The sequence below is a fragment of the Mesoplodon mirus genome (assembly GCF_964341445.2).
Source record: "Mesoplodon mirus genome assembly, chromosome: 2".
NCBI lineage: Eukaryota > Metazoa > Chordata > Mammalia > Artiodactyla > Ziphiidae > Mesoplodon > Mesoplodon mirus.
This window is the reverse complement of record NC_138977.1, coordinates 179,095,863-179,113,565: the sequence shown is the minus strand read 5'-3', so window position 1 is coordinate 179,113,565 and position 17,703 is coordinate 179,095,863. Positions and strand designations below refer to the sequence as shown.

The window sequence follows — 17,703 nt, the reverse complement described above, 5'->3', positions numbered from 1 at the left end:
CCTGGCTGGCCCCACCATCCCCGATGTGCCAGGAGAGAGACTTGATATCCCATCTGCGAGCCCTGGGCTGTTGCTATTTCTGCTTGACGGAATAAAGCCCGTCCAAATTAGAAGGTGATATTTCATTTCTAATTGGCAAGTTCAAAAGCCCCTATCGCACTCGTTGGCTCGGGAATGTGTACTTAAACAAGGTGATTTCTGACTCACTCCAGGTCGGGCCCGGCTCCTGCGAGCGCACAGCCCCGGCGGGGGTGGGGGTGGGGGTCGGGGTGGGAGAGGGGGGGTCCTCTGCCCACGGCCCTCTCCCGGGCCCCAGGTGCTCCGGGGAGCGGCCGCCCAGCCTCGGCGCAGACGATAAGATCTGGGCTGCGAACGCCACCCTGGACCCGGAGGAGTCCTCGCGGGGAGCTGCAGCTCGGACGGCACGCGGGCTCCCCGCTCTCCCCGGGGTCGGCGGAGGAGAGGAGGGGAGGGGCCCGGGTCCACGATCCTCGTTTCTCCCCAGACCACCTGCCAGCCTCCCTGGCACCCCACCCTCAGGAGAGGGGGCAGAGGCAGGCCGGCTCAGGCGCGCGCCGCCCGGCTGCCTCCTTCCCTCCGGGCAGGAATGAGTTAACGTCTGCAAGGCCTGGGAACTCCGCGGAGGCCGGCAGCTCCAGGGCTCCAGCACGTCTCGCCCCGCCCCGGGCTCCAGTGCCGGAAGGAGGACGAGACGGGCGCCAGTGGGGGGGGGGGGCTGGCGGTGCGCGCCCCCGGAGCCGTGCCGCCCCCTTGCGGGCCTGCAGAGGAGAGCCGGCGGCCGGGGCGGGGGCGCCGAAACCCGGGGCCCGCCCCGGAAGATGCCCAGAAGGACCTGCCTGGGAGCGGAGCCCGCACTCGGGCGGAAGTACTTTCCCTGCGCCCCCTCCAGACGCCGCTGCTCCTCCAAACTCCTTATCACCCTCCCTGCTGTGCCCCCCATCTCCGCAGAGCAGCTGCTTCCTCTACCTCCATCCGAGATTTTTCACCACAGCAGCCCGCTGCAAATTGCTTCCTAATCCTGTGGACTTTTAACCTCAGAACTTTGTGTTCTTGCTTCTGAAGAGACAGAGAAGGGCACCTCCTGTGTGCCAAGCACTCTGCTGGGTGCTTCATTTCATCCCCAGAGCACCAGGTGTACATAATATGCCTATTTTTTAAACGAGGAAATACAGGCCTGGGAGATGAAGTACTTTGCCTTAGATATCAGAGCGGAGCCTGGCACCGGCGTCTGATGCTAAAGCCACGTCTACACTCTCAGCACTAATGTCAGAGTATATTTTATAAAACAGGCTCCTCTGCCCTACACATCAAGTCAACTCCCCCAAGCAAGGTGCTTGCTGTCTCAGTCCCTGTCCTATCTTCCCTTGAGTTCACTGAGCAGGGGCATGCAGGGGAAGGAGGGGTCTAAGCCAGCCCGAGAACCGCCCTGGAGCTCTGGGGAGAGGCCCAGCTTTGCCTAGGAAAAGTGAAGACACAGGCTGAGCCCTCGTCCCCGCAGTGTTGAGAATGGGGACCAGAGCGATGGAACAGACAGCCAGTGAGGCCAGCCACCGGGAGACCCTGTGTGGGCCGCTCTCCCGCCTGTCACATGTGCTCTCCATGCCTCTAGTTAGCCTGTCCCAGCTGAAGAAACCAAAGACCAGATAGGTGAGCAGTTTGCCCAGCATCACATTATGCAGTAGGTCTGTTCAAAGCCCGTGGCGTTTTTGTTACAGCTGCCTATCCTCTGCCTTGAGCCAGATCCAGACTCCTGGAGGAACAAGCCCCTCCACTCTAAACCCTCTCTTCCTCACCTGGGGCCTGGAAATCCCCAGGCAGGAATGTCCTCTTCCCAAGAGCTGGGAGGCTCCATCCCTGCCTGACACTGGCCACCTGTCTCCCCAGCACCAGAGGCAGCTTCCATAGGATTCTGGCCCACAATTGGAGGAAGGAAGGCTGAAACCTCATTAGCAGCGCCTCTATAACCACCATCCTTCAGGGGGATGTGGCTTTGGAGCTGACCCCTGGAGCCCACGCCCAGCCTAGACAGCCTCCCTTCCCACTCTGCCTCTCACCTTCCCACTCTGCCTCTCACCTTCCCACTCTGCCTCTCACCTGGCTGGTAGACAGAAGGCCGGATGCTGGCAGTGGTGACAACCCGGGGCTTGGGTGCAGGGGCAGCTGGGGCCTCGCTGTATGTATGGGCAGCAGGTGCTGGAGAGGTGGCCACAGCGGGACTGTAGGCAGAGGCCTGGGGCCTGGAACCAAGGGGGTAAGAGTTAACAGCCAGAAGGACAGCCCCACCCGGGCCCTGGGCCTGGAGCCACAGCAGGCTGGCTCCCAGATCTTTAAGGAGCCTCTCAGGAGGAAACCTGACAAAGATGTCCCTGGGGAGCTGCCAGAGGCTGTGAAGGAAAGACCATGGAGGTCTCAGGGGGAGGAAGCTGCTCCTTGGGTGCTGAGTCATGGTGAGTCTGGTTAGAGCAGCAGAGACACCTTGAGAAATACAGCCCATTGCTGGTGCCACCGCCTTAGGAGAGAGGAAGTAGAGGCACCAGCCAGACAGGAGCAGTGAAAACCCTTCACCCCCTGGGTAGACACTGTGGAATGAGGGGGAGCGGGCGGAGGCTGGGGCAGAGGAAGGAGAGAGGGGAGATGGAGATGTTCAGAGCTACCCTACTCCCTCCACCTCCTGACCTTTTGGGGCACCTCACAGCCTCAGACCACCTGGCCTCCTCCCCCTCCCCCTTCCTATTGTTGCTGGAGGGAGCAGCAAAGTCTCAGGTTTCTGGGCAAGAGTGCTCCGGGGAGGTCTCATGGGAGGCCAGGAGACCCCCCCCCCCGCCCCCCCCCACACACATAGAGGCTCCTCTTCCATACAGGATTCTTGTTGCCCTCCTCCCAGTGGAATAGCTGCCAAGAAGCCTAAAGCAGCCTTTTCCCACTTGTGACCCAGGGACCATGGGACCAAAGAGATGGAAAAACAAAAAAGTTCCAGTTCATTGCCCTCAGGAAATGCTGTGCTTGGCCTCTCCTCTTAGAGAACTAAAGGCTCCAAGAACTCCTACAACTAAGCAGTCTGTTTAACTTTGTCTGATCCAGTGTTTCCCAATTCCATTAGTCAGTGAACCCCCCCCCCTTTTTTTTTCATTTACAACTAATGAAACCTTATAGAACATGTCCCTGGTCTCTCCCTGCATCTTTCACATCCTAATGGGGATGACATGACCACCCCCAGTGCAAATGGGGCATTGATGGGAGTGCTGGAGAAGTGAGCCCCTTAAAATATACTGACCCCTGCCCACCCATGGCTTCCTGCCTGCCTTCCACCTGTTGCTCATGGGCCAAGGGCCTGCCCATTTCTGCTGGGCAGAGTCACAGGATAAGGGAATACCTTCTTCTCTAGGGCTCTGGGAGTGGGTTGCCCTGAGCTAAGAACCCACCGCCAGGCTCCTAAATAGATTCAGAAGGGTCTGTGGTGACGTCCCAGACAATTGGAGGTAGAATGAGTCTCAGAGAGCCAGTGTCCCAGACCTGGGGGCTTGCCACGCCAAGCTGCCATGTTTCTGGCTGAATGAGGGTACTGACTCCCCTCCCTGGGCTTGCCCTTCTCTGATATACACCTGTTAAGACCAGTGGAGTAGGAGCCTCAATGGAAGAGAAAGAGGCCGTGTCCAAGAGGTGCCCAGCTTCCACTGGAGGATGTTTTCCCAGCATCCCAGGAGCTACAGGTCCTCTGTCAGAGACTGGTGTTGGGGCCGCAAGCAGAGACTTAAGACACCCAGCAAGAATTCTGAGGCCATGTTGGGTGTCCATTTGTCTCCCATTGGCTCCCTCCAGCTCCATCCCAGCCCGTGTGCAAGGAGGGAAGGTAGCTGGGCCCAAAGCGTGGTCCCCTGGCCCCCTCTGCTTCAGCCTGATGCAGGGAGCCCTCCAGGTCCTTCTCCAACCTCCGTCCAGGCCTCACATCTCTTTGCAAGGCAAAGTAGAGGAAGGGTTTGTCCTGTTGAGGGAGTCCTGAGGGCCCCCAGACACAGAGGCCTGGAGCGGGTAATGGAGCTTGCCCTTGAACAGGGCTGGGGCCCCAGGGATGAGGCTAGACCATCCACGGGGCCGCAGCATCTAAAGCCCCCCATTCAGACTAGGGAGGCATCTTCTCACTAGACAGCAGGGATATATCTTATCCTCCTCAAGGTTTCTTCTTTGTGCAGGGAGCAAGGCCTGAAGAGATTCTGAAGAGATTACCTGAAGAGATTCCGGTGTGCAGAAGGGAAGCAGCTTGCTAAATGTCCCCAGGAAGCTGGGATATGAGGAGCCCTGGAAGCCTGGGCCAGGTTCACCCTTGACCCTTGAGTTGGGCTGGGGAAAGGCTGGGCTCAGTACCACCTGGGTCACTGTGGAGCCCGGGGGTAGGGGCGCAGCACACAGGCCACTTTGCTGACCCTTCATGGGCCTCAGGCTGCACCAGGGAACTATGCACCCTGACCTAGAGCCGTGTCTTTCCAGCAAAACCCTGGGAGGGGAGTGTGGCGACTGGGAAAGCTGGCTCTGACCCCAAACACCAACTTGGCAGCTCCACACAGCCCAGAAAGAGCTGGGCCTGCCTGGCCTGTTACACTGCCTGGCGGCTCCAGAATGACCTGTCCAGCCCACCCGTTCTGCCTCCCCACACCCTTTTCAACACCTCCCTCCCCCATCTTGGCTGAGTATCCATGAGGGCAGGCAGGAATGCAGTAACCTGCAATACTTGAGAGCATATTATGTGCTAGGTGTCTTATGTACACTTTTTCTATCTGGACCTTATAAAATACGCATTGCATTCATGTCTTAGCAGATGAGGAAACTGAGGTTCAGAGGAGTTACGTCGCTTTCTGAAGGTTAGAGACGGTAAGTGGTAGAGCAGAGATGTAAATCCCAATCCACCAGGTGCCTCCGGAGTTAGCATGCTTCTCCATCAAAAGAAGGCAAGGTAGTTGCTAAATATCTGCCCAAATCTGACCTTCCTTCAGTGGGTTACCGCAGCCTCCTCCACGGAGGCCTCCTTGATTTCCTTTCTTTCTCTGTAATCCGAGCTCCAGGAACACGGACTTTCCACACAGTCTCCCTTTGTTATTTAACTTTGTATGTGTGTGTGTGACTTTCACCTTTCTCCCTAGAGCATGTGCCCCTGGGGCAGGGAGACACGTCCCAGTGCGCTTCCCTGAAATGCACCTCCAGTTTCCCCTTCACTCTCAGCACCAAGCAGTGCAGAGCCTTGGTGTCCCCAGGGCCCTGGGGTCCTAACCACTTTGGATGGGCCTTTCTGAGGGCCCAACACAGCTGCCAACAGATGGACCCGGGGGAGGCCTTTCCTGCCTCCCTTCCCCACAGTCAGGGCTGGCACCTGTTGGCCAGTTACCTTGGACTGTCCTCAGGGCTTGAGGCAGGGGCTGCGGCAGAGGCGGTGGCAGCATGGGCAGCGGCTGTGGCCAGGGGTGGCGAGGCTGCGCTGGGAGAGGCAACAGCAGGCGGCTGGGCAGAAGCGGGCAGCAGCGGGGTGGTGGCCTGGCTGGTGCACACTGGAGCATGCTCAATAGGGGTGCTGATGAGGCGGACCAAGAAAGACAACACGTCAAGGGCGCCCCTCTGCTGGGGGGCGGTGGCTGCAGGAGAGGCAGGCTGGGCGGAAGGTACCAGCCTTACTGCCAACAGAGCAGGATCTTCTAGAAGTCCTGTCCCCAGGCTCAGGGAAAGAATACCCCCACCCAGGACCCCAAGACGGAAGGGCTCAGACCACAGGGAGGATCACAGTAACATCAAAAATATTTTCAAGCCTAGTGAGATTCCCCTGCCTCCCATTTTTGGGTACTTCCTAATTTGTCTTTCTCAACGTGTACTATAAAAACAGTGCGGTCAAAAAGTAGTCTAAATTATCAACCAAGGTTTCTCCCCCATCCTGTTTTCCATTCTTTCACCCTTCCTCATTTAGTCAGAAGCATGCTTTGCCTTTGAGAAGGGATGATATAATGAAAAAAGCAGAGGTAAGATATTTTGTTGTCAAGGGCTTAAGCTCTGAAGTTGTGACAGCCTGGGCTTTAGGCTGCGAAGCACTCAGGGCACTGATGATACATTTGGAAGATGGGTGAAAGCTACCATGCCAGACAGATCAAGGTCATCTGGACCAGAAAGGGGGCAACGTGGCGTGAGGGATTCAAGAATAGAGGCAGCTGTGCCCGTTTTCTGGGCAAACCCTGGGGAAGTGGCAGGACCCCAGGGTCCCCTATGCCCAGGCCCATGGTGAAGGGGCAGGCAGGCCTGAGGCAGCCCAAAGACCTGTAGGCCATCCTGTGGCCTGGGGGTTGTAGACGGCTTCCCACACACCTGAGAGTGACACGGACGTGGCCCTGAGCGCCTGCACATCTGAAAGTCCCTGTACTTGGGAACATGAGAGGTGACTGCTCTGCCAGTGTGGACCAGTGTGACCAGATGGATGGAGATACCCCAGCAGATGCCAGCACAGGTAGACCATGATCAAGGACCAGGTGCCCAGACTCCCCACCCCACCCTCCTTGGCATTCTGCAAGCCCCTCTTCCCCAAAACCACCCCAGACAAGAGGAGCATCAGAGCCTGGGTCGATGAGATTAGATTTCGGCCACCTGTGAAATGAGGGAGGGAATAAAAATTAAATTATAGGAAAGCAAAGAAATGTACATGGGTTGTTGGACTAAGATCTGTACTTGTTACGATGGCGACAGGATACTGCAACTCCTATAGGTGGGAATGATTTTCCTTATGCTATGAAATTCAATTATTGACCTCCTACTATGTGCCAGGCCTATGTCTTTAATCCTCACAAAAACCCTCTGGTGTGGGTATTATCAATTCTTTTTAATAGGTGAGGGGATGGAGACTGAGAGAATTGAATTGCTCGAGCTCCTAGAACTGATCGGTAATGACAGCAGGCTCTGACTGAGGCACGTGGATTTGAAGCCTTACCTAGTACCTCAAGTGGTCCCTCATACAGGAACAAAGAACCTTCTTCATGCAATCAGTCAAGTAGAATCTTTCCCCAACAAAAGGCTCTATTCTTATTTGAAATAATTAGAATAATCCTCTTCCCTCTCTGAGTGCTTACCATATGCCAGGCCTTGCACTAAACAGCTGTATAAGTGGCACCCCATTACTCCATTTGATCCTTTCAACCTCACTGGGCGATTGGTATCAAGATCCTCATTTTACAGATGAGGAACCTGAGGTCCAGAAAGATTGAATCTCTGCTAAAACATCACATTGCTACCAACTGGCAGAGATAGGCGTGATCGCTAACCACTATACCACTTCTCAGACCTTAATATGCAGGCAAATTGTCTGGGAATCTTGTCAAAATGCAGCTTCTGGCCCAGTAGGTATGGGGTGGGGCTGAGAGTCTACATTTCTGACAAGCTCTCAGGTGATGCTGATGCTGCTGGTCCGTGGACCACACTTTGAGTACCAGGGTACTACAAAGGTCTGTCCCAGGTAGGGACGCCAGCGGGCCATGAGCTGTTTACCAAAGCATCACGACGTGCTTTCCTCCATCCAGTGAAATGTATGATAGAGAAAGGCATGAAATAGCATGAGAGGGTCAGGGAAGAAGAGGGCTGGAGAATAGGCAAGGCTGAGTTGACTGCCTCAGGGGAGGGCACACCATTCTTTTCTGTGACTGCATAGGAAGCATCCAGGGTGGACAAGGGCAGTGGCCATGCCCTGTGCAGCTCCTTCTCAGCTTAGTGGTTCAGAGAGGAAGCCTTGGACAGCCCAGCTCTTAGGCCTGTGGTGGTACCCAGCCCTGGCCCTTCCATGAGGCCACTTCCTCACCCTTCATGAAAGAACCTGGCTTCTGGAAGCCATGCCTGTGAAGTGGCTGCCTCAGAGAAACAGTTGCACGTCCTGACACCATACTGCTGAACTGGCTGCTCAGAGCCCCATGGCGTGGACACATATGGCCTGGGAAGGCTCCGCCCGACAGAGGACACCCCTCTCCTTTATCTGTTTCTCCCTGACACTGCCACATGCTTCCAGTGGGCTTCTGGGAATTGAGGACAGCAGTGATGAAAATACCCAGGCTGGGGAAAGTATTCTGCAGGGCAAATAGGAAATTGGCTTTGCCTGTCTCCTGTGCTCCAATTCCCTGTCAGACCAGCTTACCTGCAGCTCTCCCCAGGCATAGCTCCACGTGAACCCTGGATTCTGTGGGGGTGAAGTTGGAGCTGGATGTGGCCCTAGGAAAACTCATCATCTACCATAGGGCAGGACCAAGGACGTGCACGTGAGCCTGCTGCTCGGGGTTCTGGCTGAGGGACATCCTATCTAGGACCGCTGTCTGCAGACACCAAGCAACCAGGGCCTAGCAGAGGTAGGAGTGGCACTGAAGAGCATCCTGAAGGATCTTGGGTTCTTTTCCAGGTCAGCTCCTGCCTGAAGTTCCCTGAGCCCCCAGAAACCCCAAGGAGCGGGGTGGGGGGGTCTCAGAAAGCAAGCACTGCAGAGAACTTACTAGACCCTGGCTTCAGTCCTAAAGACAGTACCCGTTAGATCACCCCAGCCTGGTCTAGGACTCTATAGCTGCCTCCTGCCTTGGTCATAATTCACCTTAAACATCTAAGCAAAAACCAAACCAACCCAACTATATTAACTGCTGGTGGCTGCATGGGGAGGGTGTGGCCAAAGGAGAAACACAGCCTGGCTCCAGTCCCCTTTTCAGCCCATCCCTCTACCCAGTTGGCATCAGGGTGCAGTGTGCTAACCCTGCGCCCTGCTCTGTTGTGGTAGCCTTTGGTTGATGCTCTTACTGATGACAATGGTACTGTGCATGGAAAGGACAGAGATGGTGTTGATGGTGGTGGTGCTGGGCCTGGGGGTTTGTAGTCCCTGGGCCCAGGCTGGAAATGTTGACGATGGTGGAGGTGCTGTGACTGATGGTTCTGGGCGCCATTACTGGGGTGATGATGGAGAATGGAATATGCACATCTCTGTTGATTGGATGATGATAGAATGCCAGTCAAGTGGTTGGTCTTGAAATTGTTCATGCTGCCACCCGCCTACCTAGCATTCCACCTTGCAGCCTGATGACTATTGCTCAGGGCAGCCCTGACCATGTCACTTCGCAGCAGGGCTGTTGCCCTGCATGACTCCAGGGGCCACACTGACACTGTAGTCTAGGTGATGACACCCCTCAAGAACTGTGCGGTCCGCAAACGACCCCCACAGGCTGTAGTGTGACTGGTGCCCTGCAGCTTTCACTAGTTCCACATTGTGTTGGAATACAGTCAAAATCCAGAGCCTGGCATTTCAGCTCCAGACCGCTACTAACCATAACGTCCTCGGCACGCCCTCCATTCCAGCCAAAATGATTAAGTCAGGGTTCTGGGACACTGACCCAGCACCTCTGCTCTGTCTGCTTAGAGTACCTGTGCAGCCTTCCATAACTGCACGTGCCCCACTCCTAACTGTTCCCGAAGATCAAACACACAGACCCCTTCTTCCAGGAAGCCTTCTCTGATCCTCCAGTCAGAGGAGCACTCCCTGTCTCTGGACCTCACATGATCAGCCTTGCATTACGGTCAGCCACAATCACATCAGCTTTTTCTGATTCCTTCTGCACCTACAGCAGCTAGGCACAGTGCCTTGACTAATGCCCATGGACACAGAATGCTGAATGAGGACATCTCTCCCATTTACTCCAGAGGGCTTTACACAGAACCCTGGCCTGGGGCCACCCAAGGTGCTGCATGCAGCGGCCTGGGGTCACTGGGGAGGTACCAGGCAGGCTGGAAGGCAAACAAGAGCCTTCCAGGGCTTCAATCAGGTGGATCCAAGAGGGCTCCGACAGGCCGGGGGGATGGGGACAGGGGATGGGGAGGCCACCAGCTCTGATGTATTGGCTCAGGTCCTCTGCCAGCCTTAGGACACCCACTACCTGGGGCCTCTCTCTGTCTGGCAGCCCTTAACCCCCAACCTACCCTTGGCCTCAGAAGTCCTCAATAAAAGGTCAGCTAAATATGAGTGTGCTCCAGGATGCCTAGATGCAGGCAGAAGCACAGCCCCCCACCACCTCCCCAGTTGATCCCCTAGCCAGCCTGCCTCGCCTGGTCTTCGCCTTGGCCTTGGAGTCAGACTTCTAGAGGCAGGAAGAGATGGGAGGCAAAGGTGGAACAGGTTTGTGGGGGGCTTTGGGGAGCATCTCAAGGTGGTAGGCAGGACAGAACAGTCTCCCTGGCCAGCTCTTCTAGACGGGATTGCCAAGATCCCCAGGGTGAGAAAGAGAGCCTGTGTCCAGGCAGCGGGGGTGGGCACGAGGCTGTGGCCCAGTCCAGCCCCAGGGGTGGTGAGGGAGCCCTGAGGGATGGGCCTCAGCACTTGTCATTATTTGCCAAGTGCTGACGATCTCATGTTCTCAGCTTGTGGTTCCCCCAGTCAGGGGTGAGGCTGATGGGCAGACAGGTGGGTGGGGAGGACATAAGCCTGCCAGCCCGGCCCTTCCCAAACGCTCAGGACCAGGACAAGGCCATAGGTGTGTGGAGGCCAGGAGCAAGGGCCTTCCCCTCCTTCCTGCCACCTGAGCAAGACTCCACCAGGCATACCTTCCAGCTCCTCCCCCCTGAGCCGGGGCCCAGCCCACGGGGGACCCCCAGCATTTCCCCTGTGAGCCGCTCCTTAGTTCAGGTGTGTCTCCCTCCTGGACCAGGGCTGAGCATGAGCAGCGCCTTCGTGGGCCAGGGGCTTGTGGCACGCTTTCTGCTGGGGAGGAGGGATGGCTTGGCCTGCTGGCTGTGGCTGGGTGTGGGAGGAGAGGCGGGGGCATTCAGATCCCGCTCCTCTGTCCACGCACACGCTACCCCGAAGGAGGCTAAGGCTGCCCACCAGCCCGCAGCACAGATTCTCACCTGCCGTCCTCTCTGCCTGCGCCCTGCAGCCCTGGGCAGGGCCCTAGGGGCAGGAAAACAGTGGTGGGCAGAGCTCACCAGGTCCCAGCCCCGGCGGGCACTGCCCCTGCACCTCTTCTGTAGGTACCTATCCTCTCCCCGTCTCAGACCTGCCCCCTTTGGTGACATGCACACAGGCACAGCAGGACTGGGGCTGTTTGGTTCATTTCAAATCCTCTTTATTTCAGAATGAGCATGCTTATATGTACAGGAGAGAGAACTAGGGAGCCAGCACACACAGCACAGAGAGGAGAACACTTGCTCCAATCTCACCACGGCCAGGAAGGGCCTCTCCCTCATCCACCCTGGGGCCTCCTCTTCCTCTACAGGGAGCCCTGTCCTGGGCTGCCTGGGCTCCAGAGGGCACGAAGGAGTGAGAGGGGCCGGGGAATTGGCCTCTTCTCAGGACCCTGATCTATGGGCAGCTTGTTCCAGGATGGCACTAGGCCAGGCTGCCTCTCCCAGGAGCTGAGGTTGGTGGGAAATGGACCAGTGACAAATTCTGTTTCCCTTGGTTCTGGGGTGTTCTGCCAGCAAACCCCATCACGTCCTCTCTGATCTACAGGAAGGTCCTGTACAGGGGAGCAGAGGCTTGGGCTATGTGGGGGGCGGTGAGGGTTGCACTGAAAGGTGGGGGTAGAGTAGGCGCAGTGCTGCGTGGGGCTGGGCCTCGGCCATCAGCTCTAGGGCGGGCAGAGAGCACAACTGCCGCAGGTGGCTAGCGAAGGTGCCCCCCAGCACAGCTATACATTCTCAAGCATCACCGTGGGGCTCACATGCCAGATCTGTGTGGGGGGAAGGAAGGAGGGGGTCCGGCCTGAGAGGGGTGAGGGGCTCCAGACAGCCTTTTAGCTTTTAACATTAAGGATTTGGGCCGAAAGGCCATGGTGCCAGTTGCGCAATTTGGCAAAACGTGGGCTGTTACGTTCCGTTTCAAACCTTTCCCTGTGGCACAGAGAGAGAAACAGAGAGACAGAGACAGAGAGAGAGAAAGGAAGAAAGAAAGGGGTTAGGGGGTGTGTCCGCCATCACCCTGTCTGAGAGCTGGGGCAGAGGGCATGGGAGGGAGGAAGGGATTCAGCTTGGAGAGGCTTTGCCACCCAGGGGGTACTTTCCAGGGGGTCAGGCAGAGTCGCAAGGACCAGGAGGGAGGGACTGATGTTCCCGACTTGAGTGAGCCATGGAGAAGGGGCCTGGCTAAAGAGCCTGAGGGCAGGCTGGGCAAATGGGGGCGGTCTCTGGGTTCTCCCTGCCCCACGTGGTTAGGGCTGGGCAGGGCTGCTTTGGCTGTGGGCTCTCGGGACTGAACCCCATAGGCGGGTAAGCCTTGCATGGTCTCTGTCCCCTAGCTGGGCATCAAGAAGGAAGAACTCCTGTCCCCGTGATGAGGCTTGGTGAGCAGACCTGCCATCTCCCTGTGCTGCCCCAGTCTCTCCCAACCCTTTTCTGTCCCCAGAGAGAAGCCTTCAAACACCACTGACTGCCCCACCCACCTAGGCCTGAGCATAGCCAGGGACACACGTGCAAACGCATACTCACAAGGCCGCTGGCACACATACTGAGGGCCAGAACTTCCCGCCAGCAGAGCCTCTGGGGCTCAACCCACAGCCTGCTCAGCTGAGGGCATAGGACAAAGCAGGTAAGGAACGGCCAGAAATGGAGAAATGGAGAAGAAAGTGTGCCTGGGAAAGGCCAGGGCTGCAGATGCCAGAATCCTAGATCCTCCAGGCCAGTGGGGCCTCTAACATCCTCCAGAACAGAGGTGCAAATTGGTGGCCCAGGGGCCACATCTAGCCACAAACGCAGTGTGTTTAACCTGGACAGTGCTGAAAACTCATTTTAAATTGCTATATCCAGATGATGGAATACTACTTGGCAATAAAAAGACATGAATGAACCATTGGTACACTCCAAAACTTGGATGAACCCCCAGAGAATTAGGAGGACTGAAAAAGCCCATCCCATAACGTCCCAGGCTGTATGATTCTATTTGCATAACATCCTTGAAATGACAAAATTATAGAAACAGAGAACGGATAACAGGTTAGTGGTTGCTGTGGGCTAAGGACAGGGCGTGTGCAGTAGGGAGGTGGGTGTGGTATGAAAGGGCAACATGGGGGGATCCCGGGGTGATGGAAGTATTCTGCATTCGACTATATCAGTGTCAACACCCTGGTAGGGATATATTGTACTATCATTTTGCAAGACGCTACCATTGGGGGTAAAGGCTACATAGGATCTCTCTGTATTATTTCTCATAACTACATGCCAATCTGCAATTGTCTCAAGATGAATAGTTTAACAAATGAATTGCCAGCATATAAAAATCAGGAAGATCGGCTTTAGGTCTTTAAAAGTCAAAGGATGGGGCAATGCTGGTCTTACATTTCTGTATGGTAACAGTTCTGTGTCCCCACATGTACATCTGGCCACCTTCCCACATCTGTATTACCTGACAGACTCCCCCCTACACCTTAAGTCCCGCATATGGGTCTCTGTGTAAGATCCTGTTTGACAAGAGGGGTCCCCTGCTAACATATTTGAGAACCACAGGTTCAAACTTTCCTAATACCAAGAAGAAGCCAAGGCCCAAACACATCACACGAATAGCCTAAAGCCACACGGAAACTCAGAGGCAGAACCACGGTCTAAGTGCCAGGCATCCCCTGCTACTGCCTTCCTAGGTTGGGAGACGGGGCAACAACGGCAGAAGCCCAGGACCTGCGGCGGAGCCCACATACCCTTGCAGACAGCGCCACAGGCGGCAACAATGGACCAGCCCATAGAGACCACCCAGGACACAGCCGCGGCCAGTTTGCCCAGCCAGGCCCAAGCCTTTTTCATCAATGCTCAGTGCCAGGGTCAGGAACAGTCCTAGAGAATCAGTGAGGGTAGTGAGTCTGCTCTGCTTGGAGCTGTTGGGAAATTCACAGCTAGCCAAAGAGAGGAGCAAGAAGAGGAAGGAAGAGAAGAGACGGGAAGAGATTGGAGAGTGGGTGAAAGAGAAAGGGAGGGAGGTCCCAGGACACAAACGAGGGCTGCTCAGGTGACACCCAGGGGTGTGCTGGTCTCTCCAGTTGTGAATTTTGAACTTGCTAGGCTGGCAGAACACCAAAGACTAAAAATCCACGAAACTCTCGCTACCAGCCCTGAGCTGCGCCAGCACCAAGAGAGTCTGCCCGTGAGCCGGGACAGAGCTGAGCGTGCACAGGGAAGAAGGAGGACACTGACATGCCCAGGGAGGCTGCAGGGGGAGGAGGGGGAAACCAGTGAGTCCTGGTGCTCTGTTGGAAGTGGGGGTGGGGTGGAGAGGAAACAGAACCTTGGACGGTTGCACATCGGAGAAGGGACTTCAGAGGGTTTTTACATTGTTTGCGGATGCACTGTTGTACAACGCAACCCTCACCTTCAACTCCTCTGGGAACTGGTCACTAAAATCAACATTTTCCTTAATGCTTGGGGACCAGGAAGAGATGCGGAGTTCTTTACTGAGGTGAACATTATGTAGACATAGAGACTGAACGTGTAGATAGCGGCACCACAAGGTGGGGGCCAGAAGATGCCTGAGTTACACACTGGGGCCCTCCAGGATGGTTACGCCCAAGCAGTGGGATCCAGGTGCCTTGAAGATTCAAGCCCTGCCTAGGATGAAGCTAGGCTTGCCTGTATTCCCACCCCTGTCAGGGCTGCCCAATGTGGACCCAACCTTCTGAGCCATCTGGGCCCTGGAACGCCTTACGGAAGTCAGACAGAAGCCGTGGTGACCTCTCTGAGATTAGAGGTTCAGCTTTGGATGGGGCTCTGCTACTTCAGATGAAGGCTAGGAGCCATCTGTACCCATGTTGAACCTGGCAGTAGGCTGGTGTTTAAGCCCACCTGGACAGTTTGCTAAGGTGCTGGGTCTTTCCTGGGAGGTGAGCCAAGTCTGCAGCTGATGCCTGGACTGTTCAGGGCCTCCCCTGCCTCCCTTGTAAAGATAGAGTCCCTGGAGATTAGGCCAGCAGGTGGGCACTAGAGCCTCGGAGGGAAGCTACTTGCTACCAGATACAGAGACAGCGTCACAGTGCCAGGAGCCAGGGCCGGAGAGGAGAGGAGGGGAGGTCAGGGCGGGGCTCTGAGCTGCTCTGGGACACTGCGGGGGCAGGCCTCGGAGGTGGAGCAGTGACAGGTGAGGGGCAAGTTTGCAGGGTCCTCTAACTTGCAGATTACAACTACCCTCGAGGCCACCAGTGTCCTTCCTGGTACAGAACACCTGGCATCCCTGCCAGCTTTCCCAGGACACAGCAACAGGAAGGAAAAAGCGCCCCCGCAGACGTATAAGCCTGTATAGGCTGCCACAGTGCCCAGGTTGCTGGGCCCTGGGTTTGGCAAACTCAGGCCGTGCCAGAGTGAGCTACCTGGAAGCGGGGTGCAGTGAAGCCTCTCTGGGGGAGGTGCAGCCTTTGTGAGAGACCCTCAGATTCCCCACTGCGAGTCAGGTTAAACTGGGAGGGGGAAGGGCAGAGGCCGTGTCTGCCCTCAGCCAACAAGATGGATCTGGGGGTGCAGATTCCAACTTGGAGGGGGGACGGATATCAGTGGGTCTCAGACCCCCAGGGAGCAAGATCCCTAACCAGCCTGGACCCAGGGCAGGGGTAAGTGTGTTCCCTTCTGCTCAGATGGCCACTTGGATGAGTCTGTGACCCCACCCGTGACCAGTGGCTACTTTGGGCATTAATCACAAACAGAACTGAACCACTGGACCCACTGGACCCCCCACCTCTCACCTCTGGGCCACAGGCTGCTTGGGATTCAGGGAAATAAAAACACCTACCTTCCTCCTGTGGCCATGGAAGGAATGGGCATTTTAGGGGAGGCCATGAAGACAACCTTCCAGAAATTAAAGTCAGGAACAAGGAGAAGGGCAGCAGGCTTAGGCCCCTCCAGTCCTGGGCAGAAGGCTTGCTGGTTGGCTCAGAGCCTACACTGCAGGGCCAGAGACCCCAGAGGGAGGGGCGGACAGTGGCACAGGGCCTTGACCAGCGGTGGTGGGGGGAGCTGCTTTCTCAGGATGGGGGCCTGAACAGAGGGAGGGAGCAGGCTAGAGTTTCTTCTTGGCGCCCCCTTTCCAGCTCTCCCTCCAGCAAAACCCTGCAGGGGCCGGGGGAGAGACTCCAAGACCTGCAGCAGAGTTTTCTCAAGACCCCCTGCCTTCTTCTTGGATCTGAATGGAGCTAGTGGGCAGTTAGGCCCCAGGGGGAAAGGGCCTACAGGACCAGGCCGAACAAGCCCCAAGAGATGCTTCTGAAAGGAGGGAAGGGGAAGGCCAACACCAAGGCCTGCGGACCACCCTTGATACTGCCTTTTGTGTTCTCACTCAATAACTTCACAGAGCCTGCAAATATTCCAGGGAAAATAAGAAAGACAAAGGTTCCCTGTAATCTACCTCCACCAGTACCCTTCCACCTTCTAAACAGCGTCTGGTTACTGAGATGCGAACTTAGAGTGACGGGCGGGAGAAACATAAAGTAACCAGAAGGACTGAGAGGGGGTGACGGCGGCTGGAAAAAAAGTGCAGGCCCCTGCTGGCTTCCTGATGGAAGGGACCTGGAGATTTTTAAGCGGTTTGCTATGGGGTATGTACTGTAAAGCCCCTCCATCAAATCTTCAGTAAAGACTACATTGCCCACTGGAGCATCTCTGTGAGTGGCTCCGAAGAGGAGGTGAGACAAACACAGAAATGGCGCAGGAACAGGGGAGCACAGGATGGGCAGAGCTGACAGCTTAGTCACGCCTCCAATAGCTCCATACTACCATTTGCACTAAATCAAACACCATCGCATTTCAGGCTTTTTACAGACACACTGCAGGCACCGACAGGTTAAGAACCACCACTGGAACCGCATGCCACTATTAGCAGGCCAGGGAGGACCACACTTCAGGATTGGTTGCCCCAGCCAAAGAGTTGGAGCAACTTCAGTTGGCAGAAATAGAGGTTCAAAAAGAAAATCCACATCAACTCAAGCTGACCCCAGAGTCCCACTCTCCACACAGTCCTGTGGCCACTACACACTGGTTAGCAAGAACAGAAAGCTTGGCCCAGGGTGGAAAGGCACCTCTGGGCCCCAGCCCCTCACACGGAGGCCACCACAGGATGTGCTGGCCCAAGGCAGACTCTCCCAGGAAGGACATGCAGATGACACATTTGCTTCCAGAAGTGTAAGCACAATCACACTGGGCCTCATGCCTCCCCATGGAAGGCCCTAGTGGGTTCCAATGGGTTCCAGGGCAGTATGCCCCCTTCATGCACAGGGCCATGAGCACCTGACAGGCCAAAGGTGTCAGGCCAGTGGCTGGGGCCTCAGGCCTGCCACCATCGGGGTGACCATACTCAGAGACACCTAGCCCTGCACAAGCCACTCATCATACCCAGGGCTTTGCTTCCTTGCAGCAGCTGTGGTGCTTTGAGCAATTTGTGGAACTGATGCCTCAACATGGGTCTAGAGAGTTGAGCCCAAGGGTCAGTCACCCCCGCCCAGCACGGCCCTCTGCGTGCCTGCTTCCCAGTGCCTACCCTTCAGACTCACAGGGGACAGGCCCTGAGATGAGTGGGCAGGCCAGGCAGCCGGCCCGGTGCCTCACAGGGAGAGATGCCCTCATTCTCAACAGCCCAGCGAAGGCCAAAGCAGCCCTGCCCGCTGCCCAGGGACAGAGCCGGGAGAGCCCAGAGTCCTCGTTCGTGCAGCCCGGGCCCAGGGGATAGAGACTCAGCTCCAGGCA

The 17,703-nt window shown here is 56.3% G+C and overlaps 1 protein-coding gene across 5 annotated transcripts in view; it reads right to left on the bottom strand.

The window, feature by feature from the left end:
* Positions 1-17,703, bottom strand: part of LDB3 (LIM domain binding 3) — a 60,284-nt gene that overhangs the window by 19,648 nt on the left and 22,933 nt on the right. For 2 of the 5 annotated variants that reach the window (XM_082611550.1, XM_082611551.1), the window contains one exon: positions 2,116-2,258. In XM_082611550.1, coding sequence (XP_082467676.1) covers positions 2,116-2,258 — 143 coding nt within the window. Of the gene's footprint in view, positions 1-2,115; positions 2,259-5,398; positions 5,582-11,127; positions 11,890-17,703 lie in introns of those variants that run through there. The other 3 variants (XM_082611552.1, XM_082611553.1, XM_082611554.1) reach the window with 2 other exon arrangements.